The 19,458-nt window shown below is 35.0% G+C and overlaps 1 protein-coding gene across 1 annotated transcript in view; it reads right to left on the bottom strand.

The window, feature by feature from the left end:
• Positions 1-19,458, bottom strand: part of Trdn (triadin) — a 308,938-nt gene that overhangs the window by 18,960 nt on the left and 270,520 nt on the right. The window contains exons 13-18 of the mRNA XM_032894871.1: positions 17,889-17,942; positions 14,384-14,413; positions 5,953-5,982; positions 5,109-5,126; positions 1,500-1,532; positions 1,350-1,376 (exon numbers count right to left, since the gene is read on the bottom strand). Of these exons, the coding sequence (XP_032750762.1) occupies positions 1,350-1,376; positions 1,500-1,532; positions 5,109-5,126; positions 5,953-5,982; positions 14,384-14,413; positions 17,889-17,942 (192 nt within the window). The remainder of the gene's footprint in view (positions 1-1,349; positions 1,377-1,499; positions 1,533-5,108; positions 5,127-5,952; positions 5,983-14,383; positions 14,414-17,888; positions 17,943-19,458) is intronic.

Raw genomic sequence — 19,458 nt, 5'->3', positions numbered from 1 at the left:
TTCCTGGGTTCCCCTACCCTTGCTTCTATGAGGGTGCTTTCCCACTACCCTCCCATTCCTTCCCGCCCTGGCATTCCCCTGCACTGGGGCATTGAGCCTTCACAAAACCAAGGGCCTTTCCTCTCATTAATGCCTGACAAGGCCATCCTCTGCTACATATGTGGCTGGAGTCATGGGTTTCTCCATGTGTATTCTTTGGTTGTTGGTTTAGTCCCTGGGAGCTCTGGGGTTTCTTGTTGGTTGATATTGTTATTCTTTCTATGGGGTTGCAAACCTCTTCAGCTCCTTTAGTCCTTTCTCTAACTCCTTCATTGGGGACCCAGTTTCCAGACCAATGGTTGGCTGAGAGCATCCACCTTTGTATTTTCAGGCTTTGGCAGAGCCTCTCAGGTAATATCAGGCTCCTGTGAGCATGCACTTCTCAGCATCTGCAATAGTATCTGGATTTGGTGACTGAATGTGGGATAGATCTTCAGGTGGGGCAGTCTCTGGATGACCTTTCCTTCAGCCTCTGTTCCACACTTTGTTTCTGTATTTCCTCCTGTGAGTATTTTGTTCATTCTTCTAAGAAGGACTGAAGCAGCCACACTTTGGTCTTTCTTCTTGAGCTTCAAGTGGATACTAACCAAAAAAGCTTTATTCTTATTTTATCTTGTTAGTTCTAATTATAAATGTATCTATCTATAAGACAGTGTTTCTAATAGTTGTCCCTGATCACCAACTTCATAGACTCTGGAACCACTGAGGATATAAACTTTTGTGCATATCTGTGAGCCATGATCTAAATCAGATGAGTGGAAGTGGGAAAACTCACTTCATCTGTAGACTCATTGTCCTGAACTGACAAAAAGGAGAAACCAGGCTAAAACCAGCAGTCATTACTTTTTCAAGACTGAGTCTGGATATAATGTAACTTACTACCTTAAAGTCATTTGCCTTGATGGAATATACCCTTAAACTGTGAGGTGAATAAACATTCTCCCCTAAGTTGTTTTTGCATGGGTGTATTTCCACCAACAGTATTTCTCAGACATGGCATAGATACTAAACGACCTTACGAAGATGCAGATTTTTATTTAGTTGGTCTGGGGTGAAACCAGATACAGACACTACTAATGTCTCAGAGGATCTGTTACTGCCAGTTTATAGACACATGTTTAGCAACAAGGAGACAATGCAGCATTTGCTCTTCCTTCTCTCAAACTGTATTTGATATTGATCCTGGCAAAAGTTCAGCACAGAGAGAGAGAGATAGAGAGATTCCCTGTCTTTACCTAGCATTGCCTATGTGAGCCAATCTTAGGCTTGCCTCCTGGGAAAATCTACTGAGGTACAGCAGTCTCACTCACCTGGATGTTCCTTTTTTGGTGTCTTTGCTGTATGAAACAAGAAGAAAGAGTGGAGAGGGTGAATCAACAATCTGTGACTTCCATTAAAATTCAGCATTCAGGTATGAATTAAATAACAAAAAATTAAAAATAAAACATTAAAATTATTACCTGGTTCTATGTGCTTTTCTTTCTTTTCCTGTTCTAAAACAGATCATTGTTGTTAATATGATTATAATTTTATGTTTTCTAAATAAGTTGTTTTAATGTAGACAAACATCCATGTTTGATGCTAGACCACAGCAACTTATCAGTGTCACAAAATGATGAATTTCTCATCCTCGCGTTAGTCTTTTTTCCCTAGTTCAATGAGTGTGTTCTCCTAGAATAGCCCTAAAATATTCTGAATACTAAGAAAAATGTTTTTGGAAATAGAAACAGGAAATATAATATAGATTCCTTTAGGGAGGAACACTTTAATCTTGCTCTTCTTTTATAATAATTAGAATTAAAGTTTGAATGAAAAAATAAGCACAAAGTATAATTATTACAGCTGCTTTAAAATAAGTTACGAAAAGTTGAATCTGGATGCATTTTGTATGAAATTCCTCTTCCAATTCTGTTCTTGTAGATTTATTTAGTGACAATAAGGACTGTTTTGGGAATATTTAAGCACTAAGATAAAATAAGGAGGCAGGTGGGAGCAAAGAAAGCAAAGGTATTGTAGGAAATGTTGCACTAGAATTCTCTTTTGATGGTGGTTCCTTCAGAAACTCCCTTATCCACATTGTATGAGAAAAAGGAACAATTCTGTTATCAAAATGATTTGACACATTAATAAGTACTATTTTTATAGGAGGTGCTGGCAATAATTTGAATTTTTTCCCAGAGCTGAGGACCGAACCCAGGGCCTTGCACTTGCTAGGCAAGTGCTCTACCACTGAGCTAAATCCCCAACCCTAATTTGATATTTCTTGTTATTTTTTTATGTTCCAATTCTTATTTTTACTTGACAACTTGTCAATCAAGGAATCAAAGGAATATTCTTGAGCAGTAATGTTAAATAGGACCAGTGAATTAAAAGCAAGGGAAATATTTCATATTTTATGTAGGGAATGCAATCAGAAGATAGAAAGATGTTTACATTGAAAAATATTTCATATACCGAATTTTAGGATGAAAGACTGTCACAGAGTCTCCTCTGGCCAATGTGTCAAACGCTCCTTGAAAAATTTTATCAATATATTCTGACATACATAATTTAGGCAACGTATTCTCCTGTGACGGTTGCTAGCAGTGAACTAAATAAACAAATAATTTGAACAAATGATAAAGGACAAAAATAAAAGTGTGTGTGGCTTAGCTAAAATTAAACATACTCAATGCATTTCTAAAACTCCAAGTAGTATGTTGAACAACTGTGAGGCTTATTTTACTTTATTTCATCTTAATAATTTTTCCAATGCATTTGTAATGCTTGTAGGGAGAAGGGATGTGAGCATGTCAAAATATTTGTAGATTACAATAATAATAATAATAATGATGATGATGATGATGATGATGATGATGATGATGATGATAAATAGTCTGGAATACAAGAGCCATTGAGTGTTTTTCTTTTTTCCCTTTCTTTTCTTTCTTCCTTTTTCTTTTTGCTTAAAAATCGCTTTAATTCTGCTATTCCACTTTTCTTTTTTTCTTTCTTTTCTTTTCTTTTTTTCTACACTCCAGATTTTATTCCCCTCCCAGTCCACCCTCTGACTGTTCTACATCCTATACCTCCTTCCTGCACCCCTTTCTTCATGAGGATGTCCCCACCTCACCCATCCCACCAGACCTCTAAGCTCCGTGGGGCCTCCAGTCTCTTAAGGGTTAGGTGCATCTTCTCTCACTGAACCCAGACCAGACCGTCCTCTGCTGTATATGTCTTGGGGCTCTCGTATCAGCTGGTGTATGCTGCCTGGTTGGTGGCTTAGTGTCTGAGTGATCTCAGGGGTCCAGGTTAATTGAGGCTGCTGGTTCTAGATCCCAAAACTAAAATATACCAAATTTATATATACAAATAATAGCATTTCTCAAACCTCTAGCTGCCCCTATGTTCATGCTAGTGTAATGGTTTATGGTGTTGTTTATATAACCATGTGTCAGATCTCACCCCAGCTGTATGCAGTCATCAATCCAGGCATGAAGGAATGTATACTGCTTTATAGTTAAATTGCTCCCTATTTCTGGTTTGTAGCATAATTACACATTTCTTTCCACAGGATATTTTAGAACATTTTTATGATAGGATATTTCAATGTCCCAAACAACCAAAATATGCACATTTTAGCTGACATACATTTTAAAGCAGCATTTTTGAATGCCAATGGAATCATATGTTTATCTTCCTAGAAGTGTGCTAATTTCAGTGACTGTGAAATTGTCCCTTAAGTGTGCTATCTATAGTTTTACAAAAACACAGACCTAGAGTCACAGAGTTTACTCAACTGTTTGGTAATTTCAATAGTGCACTGTATAGTTGTAGATGATCCTTAAGAAATGGATCCCTAGCAATTTTATTGCAATGAGCTTATAATACTTTCATGGAAATTAATTACAAATATATCAAAATATTTGTAGGTTACAAGTGTTAAGTACTAGGTAACTATTAAGGTCTAGAGGGAATGTTATGTCCTAGGTAACTGCTACCTGGCTAGCCTGCCATTATAAGAAAACTTTCTCATACGTTATATCTCTTGTTACTAAAAAGCTTTCTCATGGCCAAGTTGATTACATATTCTGTTATGTACCCTTGCAATAATAAGCTTGGACCCAAACCAACCACCCAGCAGCACTTCCTGCACCCGTGTATAAGCTTTTGATGGTATTTGCTTTCACAAGGTTCCCCCGGGATGGACCCCAACATAAAATAGACACCTGCATCAATATAAGAAATATTTTGTAAAAGACTTCTATTTTGAATTATGGTCAAGTAAAGTTTAAGCTCCCAAGACCTCTCTGGGAACTGACATCCTCCTTGGCAGAAAGGAGCTTGTATGTATGTAACTTACATCTTGGTTTGCAAGTTACTACATGAATACTAGGCAAGACAAGTCCCATCCTGGTAGACAAGTTAAGACAATATTAGACAAGGCAAGTCCCCTGACACAATTGAACATCCCAACCAATGGGAACAGAATAAATGTACAACAAAGACATGTTATTAAATCTTGATGTGTGGAATAACTTGACAAAGATATCTGTGGATTTTATGGTTAAAAACCTTGTAGGATTTTATCTTAATGTCATAGTTCAGTTCCCAAATCTGAACTGTGGCCCTGATCATACAGTCCTGGGCCAGATGCTCAATTAACTATCCCTGATCATGTGGTCTGTGAGGGGTTCCTGGACCTCAGCAATTAGATAACAGGAAAGAGTCTGGGAAACAACACTTAGAGTTTTCTAAGAATGGAGAAGTAACTAGATGCCAACACTAAACTTACACAAGCATGGGCATCAACAGAATGCAGGTATGGTAAAAAATTTTTGGTTTTTCCATGAGTCAGATGGGGTATGAGAATGCTTGCTGTGGTTTCTATGCTACTCTGATCTCCAGTTTACACATTCTTGAGTATGTAGAAAAATCAATAAACAAAATAAAACCCCTAAAATATTCAAAGCAAAGCATAGAGTCCACATGTATTAAACACTAAAATTTGAAATATAATTACACTAGCATGCCAATCCTATATAGCGAAGGAAAGTTTGCATAAACAGACTTTACATGCATTTCCTTACTTTTTCCCTTGGGTTGCTCTGTTGACAGAAAAAAAAAGCATGGAACCATTACTCTTAAAAGATTTTGAGGTTCATTTGCTACACAAACAATGGATAGAGTGGAGTATCCCCCAATCAACCTCCCCATTAGTTCTCCTTTTGAATTTCACAGTGATTCCCGCTTTGAGGTGTCACAAATTACCCCAGGGAGATGTATAACTTTACTGAAAGAAACATCATTAAACAAGAAAAAGGTATATTATACTCTGTAATAACCTGAGCTATTTATATCTGGTAATCTTAGTGCACATGAATAAATACCTTGTACATATATATGTTCAGAAGACAGAGGGTAACTTGCCAAATAGGTCATGATCGAAGTCAAGAAAGAGAAGGTATACTTGAACTTCTAATTGAAGTTACAATGTTGAAAAGAAATTGAAGTAACTAAATCTATGTATTTGATATGTAACATTCTTCAGTGTCTCATAAAATAATCATATTTTAAAAAATTGAAAAGGCTCACAATAGGGAAATATAGCAATATATCATAACTTGATGATATCATTATTATTGTTGGTATTGTTTTGTGTTTGCTAGAATTTGAGCATAGAGTCTTACACATGATAGACAAGAGTGCTGTCCCTGAACTAAAGCACTCCCCCACCACCTCTCTCTCTTCCTGTCCTCTCTCCAGCACTTCCTTGTTCTTATTCTCTTTCTTCTTCTCTTTTCAATTCCATATACAAATTTTTTTTCTAGGTGAATCATTAAGGGGTAAAAATGCTACTTAAGGGCTCATTAAGTACCAAGTACTAGACACCCCCTACCCCCCAAAAGAAAGTATTTCAAGTATTTCTTTTACCTTCTGGAGGTTTTTTCATTTTCTTGGAATCTGAAAATGCAATGATAAATTACTGACAGTGTAAATGTAATTAAATTAACAACTGAATAATTAACAATATTTTATAATTTTATTTTATAACAAAATATTTTAAAAATATTTTAAGTAAAGAATTTTCATTTAAACTAAATATACGAGTTATATATAAATATACATACTATATATTATATATATATGTGAATTTTTTGAACATAATAATTTAACATTATGGTTTAAAGTATCTTATTTTTAATTTTCTTTGTTATAAGTATAGTTTTAAAATTTGTTCTTGCTAAAATTAGAAACATAATAATAAAGCAAAAATATATAAAAAGGGTGGCTACATTGCTTTCTGTCTGATACTTATATGCAACAGAAACTAGAGAAACTAGAACAGTAGACTGCCCCAATCTTAGGGGTTTCTGTGGTGTATGACAGCATCATAACTGTGTTCCAATGACAAAGCAAGGGAATAGATAAAGAATGACAATATATTTTTATCTTTTTTTATGAAAGACGCTTAGATGGTCCTTTCCATCTAAGGGACAGTCAATGCAGTTAACAATTTAGTATATTTTATAGGACTGTAAGCAAGAAACACATTTAAAAAGGAAATATGAGAAAGAGTCCAGCATCATAAAAATGTTTCTTTTTAATACACACATTTCTAGCAATCCAAAGAGAAAAATAGTGTAAATTCAGAAATGACTATGTGAGAAAATGCCTCTGGGATGACAGTGAGATTAAACTTAAAATTGTGGAGCTATTAAAACCATAAGAGGAGGTGGTTGAAGATGTTGTGCTAAATTTGCATGACAGAAAATGTGCAGCTTGTCTAGATAACTCGATGCTGTTCTGAGGCAGGTGAAATCATACAGTATGGAATTATTGTTATTTTTTATCTATCTTCCGTTTCAGCTCTGTGTATCAATGATGTGTTATATTAAATATAAATGTATTTAAGGTGTTAATGTGAATATAAAATAGAAATCTGTTCAAAGAAATAAAGTATTTCAAGAATATATTGTAGAAAATAACGTGATTTAATCAAGATTGCCAAGTATATTTGCTTTATTAAATGAATTGTTTTGGTAAACTATACTTAAACTATTATTTGTTTAAATGCAACAGATGAATACACCTATACATGATAAATATCTATGAAGCTAAAAGGTATTTTTTAATTGAAAGAACACATACTGAACCCAAAGAGTGATGATCAGTGCTAGCTATTAATAATAATACTATTAAACCTCCTTGCAGCAGTCTGAGACAGGATCCTTCTAGTCTCTGCCTGCAATCAGAGATGAAAGCCATCTCCAGGAGCTCTGACATGAGAACAGAGGTAAGACCAAGACTTCTGCTTGTAGGGACCAGGCTGGAGCCCTCAGGAGAAAGGAACCTGGGGGCAGAGTGGGCCAGGATCATTCTGGTTACAGCCAGTACATGGATCTGACCCAGTGATACAGCTCTCTATACCCAGATACCACTGCTAGAAACCTGGTCTCCAGGAGTACTGACAGATGGCTGTCAGGAGGGTTAAGTCACTCTCAGAGACAGCAAGACTGCCTACCACCAGAGACAACCAGATGGCAAGAGGCAAGCACAGGAACATAAGCAACAGAAACCAAGACTACTCATCAGAGCCTAGTTCTCCCACCAAAGCAAATAATTTATATCCTAACAAACCAGAAAAGCAAGATTTGGATTTGAAATCACATCTCATGATGATGATAGAGGACTTTTAGAAGGATAGAAATAACTCCCTTAAAGAAATACAGGACAACACAACCAAAGCCCTTAAAGAGGAAACACAAAAAAATTCCTTAAAGAATTACAGGAAACACAACCAAATAGGTGAAGAAATTGAACAAAACCACCAAGGATCTAAAAATGGTAATAGAAATAATAAAGGAATTACAAAGGGAAACAACCCTAGGAAAACCTAGGAAAGAGATCAGGAATCACAAACACAAACATCACCAGCAGAATATAAGATACAGAAGAGAGATTCTCAGGGGCACAAGATACCATAGAAAATATTGAAACAACAATCAAAAAATGTAAAATGCAAAAAGCTCCTAACCCAAAATCCAGGAATTCCAGGACACAATGAGAAGGTAAAACCTAAGGATATAAGATATAGAAGAAAGTAAAGATTCCCCACTTAAAGGGCCAGTAAATATCTTCAACAAAATTATAGAAGAAAACTTCCCTAACCTAAAGAAGGAGATGCCCATAACATACAAGAAGTCTACAGCACTCCAAATAGATTGGAACAGAAAAGACATTCCTCCTGTCATATAATAGTCAAAACACAAAATGAACAAAGCAAAACAAAGAATATTAAAAGCAGTAAGGGAAAATATATAAAGGCAGACCTATCAGAATTACACCAGTATTCTCATTAGAGACTATGAAAGCCAGAAGGTTCTGGGCAGATGTCATACAGATCCTAAGAGAACACAAATGCCAGCCCAGGCTACTATATACATCAAAACTCTCAATTAACATAGATGGAGAAACCAAGATATTTCATGACAAATCCAAATTTACACAACATCTTTCCACAAATCCAGCCCTACAAGGGATAATAGATGCTCCACTATATTCGTAGCAGCCTTATTTATAATAGCCAGAAGCTGGAAAGAACCCAGATGCCCTTCAACAAAGGAATGGATACAGAAAATGTGGTACATCTACAAAATGCAGTACTACTCAGCTATCAAAATCAATGACTTCATGAAATTCATAGGCAAATGGATGGAACTAGAAAATATTCTGAGTGAGGTAAGCCATTCCCCCCCAAAAAAAATTCACAAATGCTATGCATTCACTGATAAGTAGAAATTAGTCCAAAAACCTTGGATTTCCCAAGATACACTCCATAGGCCACATGAAGCTCAAGAAGAATGGGATGACCAAAGCACGGATGCTTCAGTCAGTCTTAAAAGGTGGAACAAAATATTCATAGGAGGAGGTATGGATACAAAATTTAGAGCAAAGAGTGAAGAAATGACCATTCAGAGCCTGCCCCACCTGGGGATCCTGCACACACACACATACACACACACACACACACACACACACACACACACACACACACACACACACACACACAAACAGCCACCAAAACTAAAAAATATTGATGAAGCCAAGAAGTGCAGCTGAGAGGAGCCTGGAATATAAGCTGTCTCCTGGGAGGCTCAGCCAAGTGTTACGAATACAAGAAGCCAATGCTAGCAACAAACCATTAGTGAGAATAGGGGTCCCTGGTTGGAGAGTTAAAGAAGGATTGGAAGGAGCTGAAGGGCTTTATTTAAAGAACTGTACCAAACAACCAGATCTCCCAGGGACTAAACCACTACCCAAAGAGTACACATGGACAGACCCATGGCTTCAGCATATATAGCAGAGGATGGCCTTGTTGGGCACCATGGGAGAAGAAGCCCTTGGTCCTGCCACGATTGGACCCCCCTGCCAGTATAGAGGAATTTCAGAATGGTGTGGCGGGAAGCGGGGTGGTTGGGGAAGGAGAACACCCATATAGAAGAAGGGGGGAAGAGATAGGAGGCTTATGAATGGGAAGTTGGAAATGGAATAACATTTGAAATGCAAATAAAATGTTTCAACTTTAAAAAATAGAAAAAAAAGCTCATGTTGAACTATCACCTCACTAAAGCAAAGAGAAAGGCAAATGTAAGCAACAAGAGAAAGGAGCTCCACATATTTTTAAGAGGGTGCATTAGTACAGCCACCACTGAAAAAAAGACCACTTGTTCTGATTGTGTGGTTGACCATGAAGAACACTGAGGCTCTACTTCCTGTGGTTAACAGTGACTTTTTTTACTGTTTGCGCCATTGCTCATCATCCTTACGAATGTATTTGGTATACTGTATTACATTTGAACTTAGGCCAGAAGTATAAGGAAAATTAACTGTGATATTATATTAATGTTTGTCATGAAGTATTCTTCTTCTTGTCTAATTTACATATTCCTTCACTTATAGCACCAGACACTTCATATATGTTCAGAAAGATTCTTCTTGAAATATCAATTTTTAAGTCGCAGAAATGGAGGAGATTCTCATATGCATTCAAGCCTACTTGAAATAGTTTTGGTAAGCATTGTATCTCATCTGGCTAGTGCCTCGTGGAGTTCTGTACTTCAGAAGATAAAATGAATGATTAAAATTCCAGTCTCAAGAATGTTATGAATTTAAGCCAAGTTTAAATGAAGGATATGGATCCTTATCTTCTCTTGCAGCACAAGGTGCAGTTAGTGGTTGCACATATGTTTCAGCAGACATAGTAGTTGATAATGACTTCTCACATGCAAAAAACCTCATAGATATATAATTTCCAATGATAATCATTATTCTTCCAATTGCTTGACTAGGATAGGAGAAAAATGGGTACTCATCCATTGTTCTGGTGGTTATTATAATTAAGAGTGCAGACATGACTTATTTATTCACAGAGTATTTGTTTGCTGAGCATTGGGTCAACCACATGACATCACTAACTGGTTTGGGAATTAAGTTCAATAGTAGAGTGTTTACCTAGTAAGAATAAGGCCCTGGGTTTAGTCATAAAATCTGAGAAACAAACAAACAAACAAACAAGATGTTAGTATTTACAGCCATTGAAGTATATTGGATATGGCTCTTTTAGTCAAAAGACTTAATCAGTTAAAGCAAAGGAAACATGAATGTCAATCACATTTAGGACAAGATGGTAAGAAATACATAATAGTAGAAGAATGTCAATAGACTCCTGTGGTGGATTATAGTTCAATATTCCTGAGTGAGAGGATTAAACTTCTTACAGAATGCAGAAATCATCTGGAGCCTTAGAACAATTGTTTGTATATTCACAAGAGGAAGAAAAAATGAGGAGGTGTGTTCAAATAACAATACCATACTCATGACAGTATTTTATACATAATAGTGATAGCAATTTTGAGTAAGTACATAAATGAGGAGCAGGCGTTAGAATAGAGGGCAATGCCCTTGTCATGGTCCCCAAGTAACCTTGTACATAGACACTAATTATGAAAGTTGATTTGAACCTTAGCAGGATGCCTAGTAGGACCCTTAAAACATCATGGAGGAATTGTGAGGAGCTGGTGTGATACCATTGTCCCAAACTATACTTCATTTCTCTTATTTGATGTGAAAAAAGTTTTTCACCTCCACCGGAGTCACCTAGCCATGGACTCTAGGAAAACAGACTTAACTCACAGAATCATATTGCTTTAGTGTAGAACTGGTTCTCTGGAAGTGATTCTAACTTGTTTTCTGAAATTAATGTTTCATCTTGTTTGTTTTGGGGTAGGAGAAGAACAGAAGCAGGTACCCTTAGTTAGTTTTATTTTTTTTCTGTGTGTCTGTAAAGGTAATATATTGTCACACTCTAGATGGATCCCCCATGGCTGACTCCTGGAATTTTTCAGTCTTGGGCTTACCATGATCACCTGTATGCCTGTATCACAGCAAATATGGAAAGCAAGTGTGATGGTGAATTTGCAAACTTTATTTTCAGGCTAATACTGGTAGAATGTATTCTGAAGTAATGCTATAGTCATTCAGTATTTTATACAATAAATGATTTAAACTTTTTAATTAACATGGTTTAATACTTTATAATGAATAAGAATTATAGGCAGAATATATATTTCTGTTCAAACATTTTCATTTTAGGATTCTTTTAAATTCTTTAGCAACCATTAAGGACAACAAACTGCTTTAATTTATGTTTTAATTGATGTTTGTAACCTTAAAAAATAAAGCCGAGAAAATATCAAAATGCTTATGACAGATTATAAGTAATAAATAGCTTACAATGAACATTAACATCATACTTTATAACGTATTTAATTCTTTTAACAAAAATAGTGAGATGAAAGATTGTATGTTTCTGGAAGTCTTATTACTGTTTACCCTAATTAGAAGACAGTTGGATTTGTATATTGGCATAGACGTTTAGTTTGTTACAAAGTCAGGCATCCTTTAGCTACTGGAAAATTCCAGTAAACATTCACATAAGAAGGCAAAAGAAGCACACAAAAATGCATAATAGAATGTGTATGTTTATATGTGCATATATGTATACATTTATGTATATACATAAATACACACATATTAACACACATACACACATTTTCGTCAAGGGGTACTATGGAAAAGGTCTCAGGAATTCTCTGAAGTCACTGTACTGCAGTCTCCATGGAAATGTCTGAGCTTTAGAAGTCATCATGCTAGTTGATCTGAGAAGTTAGAAATGCATGAGATCACAGTAGCTGTGTAAGCAGCAACTGCATCTCTGGAGAATGTACTAACGACTTTAGCTTTAACTTTTTAGGAGGAAGGAAATCAAGAAAGGCTCACTGAGACTGAGATGTATGAAAGACTGAATGTCAGGGTCCAATGGAAAATTGGAACGTAGGTTAGCAGAGTCTTGGAGTCTATAAGGAGAGTTTTCTATTTCTATGAGATATTTTCAAGGTATTCTAAATATCATATACTTCACTTGGAGAAATTCTCAAGAATAGTAGTTTGAGGTATGTTAGCAAGGCAAATTCAAAACTAAAAAATAGTCCTGAAGGCATAACAATTGATGGGGTGTAATTACTTGGCTTAAATATATGAAATTATAATGTGACTATTGCTTCATATACCAAATTTTCTTATTATTTTTGTTTGTGTTAATGAATTAAATGAATTAAATAATTTCTAAACGTAAAAATTACTTCATCATAATGAACTCACAGAAACACCACACAGCTAAATTTGTATGACTACCTCAAAAAGCAGTTATTAATATTACTTCTTTACCCAAATCAAATAATAAATTGTATTTATTCTTGAGATCCTTGAGAAACACACAAACATTTCTGACGCTATAGTGTGTCTAAAACTCTGTTGGCAACTTACTACTCTTTGTTATCATGACATTTCTGACTACAAAGTGTTTACAACATTAATGAGCATGATGGTATCATTTCCAAGAATAGTGTGAGAAGATTTACTACATGTATATGCAGAATTAATACTGATTGAAATGTCATCAAAAGCACAGTGTGTCCTAACGGTCTTTATCATGATATTGTGGCTCCGTTCTCTCTAAAATAGTAAACAAGATTTTGTTTGATATTTGTTTGTTTGTTTGTTTTCCTTTTTCTTACATAATAATTCTTAGTTTTTGTTTAAAGGAAGCAAAATGCAGACTTCAATATATGGTGATCAGGTACTAAGGAAATTAATCATAAAACATAATCCTTGCTTTCTTTTATCATTCACTCAGATGAAAACTAATTATATTAGAGGTGTCATTCCTGCATATAGAGTGTTTTTTTGTATCTACTGTCATGAGAGAAGTTTAGATTAATTATCAGCAGTGCAACCTTTTGCAAATGTGTGAGAGTAAATTAGAATCATTTCTCAGAAGAGGGTGATAGGAACTAAAGCAGTCTTCTCAGATCCTACACTTCTCAAAAACATAGCCAGATTTCATCATGACTGGAACTTGTGTTCTCTTTTTTTTAGATATTTGACTTTAGATTTCTTGCCACTGAAAATATTTTGTCAACCTTTGTGACATGTGAACTCCCTAAAACCTTTTGTATTGTAATAGTTAATACTATTATTAATGATGGTGATTAGATAACGAAAAGATATCACCATTATCTCTTAATCTCTTGGCAAGAGAGGAGCCTGAGTCGATAATTACCAATTATGAAATGAAAATAGCCTAATCCTACTGATCAGTGATGAGTACCTTCCAGTAATTTTGGCTAATTCACCACAATACACAGAATATTCCAGTCCTGTAATGTCTCTAGGTTGTATTTTCTATCATTCTATTACTGTTACAAATATACTTTACCTGGATTGCAATATTTTTGAATGAAATTTTGGTTTTAATAGTCCGTTCAGTGTAATTTTTTAAACAAAATATATTTTACTCTTTTATTGTGACAATGTAAAACAGGAAAGGACGTGATAGTCAAGGGATCAATTATTACTTATTTGTAGTTTAGTAGAAGAAAATAAAATCAGAGTAGTTTTAAGTACAATATGAAAGGACCTAATGTAGGAGAATGAGTTCTGTATTTTATAATTATATAAAACTTTACCAATTTCTAACTCAGTAGGAGGACTAAGATATAAACAGACTGTATTTTATTCTTTGTCTTGAGAACAACTATACTAAAGTAATTTTAGACAACTCATCCCTTTTGGTGATATGAAAAAGAAAAGGCACATTCATTCAAAATGTCTGCACATAATAGGCCCAGTAATCTCATGGGGTTGAATGTGAGTAGGAGAGCAATCAAATCCAGTTCTGCGTATTGATAAATTGTTCTAGCAAAATGCACAGTAATATTTTGCATAAAACATTAAAACATACCTTCTTTCTTCTCATCTTTGGTAGCTGCAGCTGAAATAAGGGAGAGCAAACAGTGTTAAAAACATAAAGAACGTTCTTTAGGATATACCACATAATATGAAAATTCATCCTAGAAACACTTAAGTTCTGTGACCACCTAGGAAATATTTAACCCATAAAAGCTATAAGGTTACTATTATATATAGTACTGTGCATGAAGGCTTCTTAAAACTTAGATATGGAAAGAGAGCAAAAACAATACATATATTGAGTCACACAGACATGAACACACTTATGTTTAGTGTAATTCATTTTTCATGCAAGCATTTCATTTCAAACATTTCATTGTTATATCTGAGGAACTATAAATACTCTTAGAAGGTCATTAAACATAATCCATGTCTGTATCCATCAAAAATGAAGTGATTCTCTACAAAATATCTACACTAATGATTTGCATTTTGCTGTTATTTTTCATTTGCAGTACACTATCTTAAATGTACCATTTAGAAATTCTACAGAGAACATCCCTGAAATACATGCTTCTTTAAGAATTTGCACAGTCTATAGTTAGATCAAATCAATCCTTTCTAAAATAATCTAGAATCGAATACTATACTTTTAATAATAAAAGAATCATATAAGTAGAGAATCACAAATAATTTAGTTTTGTATCACTTTCATTTTGTTTACTCCAAAATTGTCTACAATGAACTTATTTGCACTTGCACAAAACTTTGTCTCTTCATGTAATTCTTGAAAACATCAATCATTTCTTTATCTCAATATACACTTTAATTACTTATCTACTAAATTAAAGATCTATGGAAATTCTGCACTGCTTATTGTTATTACTATGCTGCTTCTTATATTCGTGCATCCCTGCCATTTCTCTGAATATACTCAACACTATCCAACACTGCATTGTGCCCTGTGCTAAATCAACATGGGCAACCACTTTTCTAAGGAGTAGGAATCTAAATCAAAGTTGAGAGTCCAGGTTACTGGTCAATTAGCAGTTAATATTTTATTTGAAAACCAAAATTTTGGATGCCCCCTTGTGTACTGGCTGGTTTTGCGTGTCACCTTTATACAACCAGGAATTATGACAGAGAAAGGAGCCTCGCTTGAGAAAATGCCTTCATGAGTTCCACCTGTAAGGCACTTTTTTTTTTCCATTAATGATCTAGGGCGGGAGGGCCATTGTGGGTGGTACCATTCCTGGCCTGGGAGTTTTGGGGTGAGCTAGCCAAGGGAAGCAAACCAGTAAGCAGCATTCCTCAGCGGTCTCTGCATCAGCTCCTCTTTCCAAGTTCCTGCCCTTCTTGAGTTTCTATCCAGACTTCCTTTGGTAATGAACAGCAATGTAGAAGTGTAAGCTGAATAAACCCTTTCCTCCCCAACTTGCTTCTTGGTCATGATGTTTTGTGCAGGATGTTTGTGACTAAGACACCTTGCCTAATGTAGTTTAGTGTAAAAACAGCGAGCTGATAGGCTTGAGTAGATGTTTTAAGTGAATTTGCATATAACTTTTCAATGCTTCTGTTTCAACTTCATTAACATCAGGCTCAAGTAAGTTTGATTTACAATTCAAATTTCCCTTCAACTATTGTGTGATCAGAACTTCCAGGCTAACTAGGACCTAAAATCCTTGTAACTTTCATAAGAAAAGTAACACACATTGACATGTGTATACATAATATACATAATACATATACACACATATATATGAATACAATCATAACTCTTTTTACATAAAGTTATTTGCCCATGGAATTTACCATGATATACATTTGGAGGTGGACTCACCCTGTTATTCTATGTCAAATATTTATTGCATTCCACATCAGAACTTTCATAAGGAAGAAACAATTTTATTGAACTTGTAATCAACAACAACAACAACAACAACCCTTAAAACTGGTTCCATAATCTTTAACAATGCCAGTATAAATTGCTTAAAAATAAGATTTTGGTCAGATGCAATACATTCAATTGTATCTCAGAGAGCACTATATACTAATGAGTTTGCTGCAAGGCCCCTCTACCCAGTAACAATCATGTCACTGTCTAAATACATCCCTTTTATTGCTAAACACTGCAGTACCAAATAATCTATTGTAGAAAAGGAAATGGAAGATCTGTTCAATGAATATATTCCCCATTGTTTTCTAAAAGTGTTCTCTAAACATTTTATAGGTAACAATGGTAGAATACTTGTGATCCTGATTTCTTTTATCAAATTACTTCTCCTGTTTTGAGAATTTACTACTTCTACTTCGTAAGCCTTAAGGATGTCATTGAGTGATGGAACTGATTTTCTTGCATGGTTCATAAAGATAATGTAATTATTTTTGTAATATATCTAGAAGTCAGCTTTTGGAATGTGAGCGTTCAGAAAGCAATACTGATTTTATAACATTAGTCTCTTCTAATATGAAACAAATCATAAGATATAATCAATTTAGACAAACCATTAGAAATATTTGTGGTAATAGTTAATTTGTGTATTTTTATATACTTATCTAAGGTTTACTTTAAAATATGTATTAAAGTGTCATGAATAAAACTTGGAGGCAATGTATTGAATTTTTTAATTTTTCTCATATGCAAATTTAGCATTATTATCAATAAAACTTTTCCAAATATATAAAGAGATGCTCACTCTTAAGGTTTGTGTTTGTGGTAGTGGAAGTTAATCTTCAAGGTAACAGAGTAGAAAATAAACATGAACTCAGTCACTAACCCTTCAGTCTAAAATTGTGACCTTCCTACAAGATACTGTGATGCGATGGTAGCACAGAGCTTGCTTAAGGAACCAACCAATATCGGACTGGATTTAAGACCAATCCATGAGATGAAATCTGCTTGGGTAGCCAAGAACCTGAGACAAGATAAGCCAAATATTACTGTTTTACTAAAAGAACATACCAACAGAGCAACCTTCTGCTATACCAATAAGTGTGCAACTTGTTCAACCATCATCAGAGAACTTTCCTCCTACAGTAGATGGGAGTAAATGTAGAGACACACAGCTGGACTTTGAATGTGAGAGACTTTGAAGCACCACCCTAAATGTCATGTTTCCCATAACCCCTACCCCTAACAGCTTAGGAAAGCCTGCAGGGGAGGAGGGAGAAGGTGTGTAAGAGCCGGAGGACACCAGTGAGACTGAAGCCAACAATGAGAAAACACAGGAAAGCTATGAACTGATGCAGTGACAGAGACGGTGACAGTGTGCACAGAGTCTACCCAGGCCTGTAGCTTATGGAGTCCCAGTGCCGAGAGTGGAACTGAACACAAGCTCACATCCTTAGCCTAGAAGCTTTCTCCAATTGGTTATTACATGCAAATAAAAAGAACCGTTCTATTTTCAATAAAAATGAATACTTGAAAGTTTGTTGATTGAAAAAGAGCAGCCAGCAGATGGTGCCCTTCTGCAATAAACAGCTTTTGCTATTTCAATAAAATGCTATAAAGTTATGAAAGGAAAGGCAGTAGTATGTTTAAAGAGTTGATTGTTTACCTTGTGTCGTGAGTTTGGTGGTCATTTGTTTTGTTTCAGGAGGTTTTCCTGGCTCTTGGAGAAAAAAAAAATATGAACAGGTTACCATACACAAGTGGTATAGAACAATGTATAAAAAGAAAAGACAAAACATTACACAAAAATGATTATTAACTTTGATTTTTGGGTTTATTTTTTAATAATTTCATACATGAGTATTGTATTTACATCCTTCTTACTCTTCCCTCTCCCCTCAATGACTCTTCCTGCACCAATAACCTCTAAAATTCATGGGATCTTCAGATTTAATTACTATTGTCTCACACACACACACACACACACACACACACACACACACACACACACAGAGCTACTGACTATATTTAGTACTGTTATTATGTTCACGGAATGACAGATGACCCCTGGACTTGAAGAACCTTATATTGTCATGCCCACTGGCTTCTTTGTTCAGGTGTTTTTAGGCAACGATATTGTTGAGATTTTATGGAGCAGCTTTCTTGTCCTCTCTACATGACACTAATTCTCAGTTGGCATTTTTTCCTCTGGTTCTTACATCCTTTCCTTTCCCCTCTTCTGTGATGATTCTCAAGTATAGGGCTGCATTATTGACCTATCAAATGGGGCCAGGTATCCAATCTTGAATAAATAATTCAATGAGTTTTTGACCTATGTGTGTTAATGAAATATTTTTCTATCTGCTTCAAAATGAAGCTTGATGAGGCAAGAAAAATATTCTTATCTGTGGATATAAGGGCAACCATTAAGAATACATGTGAAAATGATTTTGCTTTAGGAAAATGACACTAGTAGGTTCTCCTCTAGTGTCTATGACCACTGTAGCCATACATAGAAGCTTTGATTTTGATACTCAGATTTTTTTCTTAATAAGTTTAGTCATTAATGGAATTCCAAAGAATGAAGCATATAAAAACAAAAATTCATGAAATATATTAAAGCACAAGAGATTATAAACACTGTTCATTGTTCTCTACTTAGCACTTAGAGTCAAAGACTCTCAAATTCTTTATGAATTATTTCTGTATGGCAAGACCTTTATATTTAGATAAAAATATAGTCCAATGAAAGTCACTGAAGATAATATGAGAAAAATTCCCAGGGAAAGAATTTTGAAGCTGGAGCTTGCCTGTATCACTAAGATGCCAATACCCACAATGCTGTCCTGCCCATCATATTTAGACTGGCCTTGGGAAAAATGTGTTTGAATGAGAATAGTCATATGAATCTTTCTTTCCTATTATATTAGAGATTTTTGTTGTCATTGGTTTTTTCCATTCCTTATTCAGAATTTTTATAAACAGACATCATACAAAATTTATATGACAGTCATGTAAATATAGATTTTAGAATAAATAATAAGATTGAATAATAATAAGATTGAAATTTCAGAAAGCTCACTTACCATGTTAGATGATTGCCTTTATTTTTTTTTTTTTTTTTTTTTTTTTCAGAGCTGGGGACCGAACCCAGGGCCTTGCGCTTGCTAGGCAAGCACTCTACCACTGAGCTAAATCCCCAACCCCGTTTGCCTTTATTAACACTTTTCATAAAA

Source organism: Rattus rattus, chromosome 2, assembly GCF_011064425.1.
Source record: "Rattus rattus isolate New Zealand chromosome 2, Rrattus_CSIRO_v1, whole genome shotgun sequence".
Taxonomy (NCBI): domain Eukaryota; kingdom Metazoa; phylum Chordata; class Mammalia; order Rodentia; family Muridae; genus Rattus; species Rattus rattus.
Note: the sequence above shows the minus strand (reverse complement) of the source record. Positions and strands in the feature narration are given on the sequence as shown.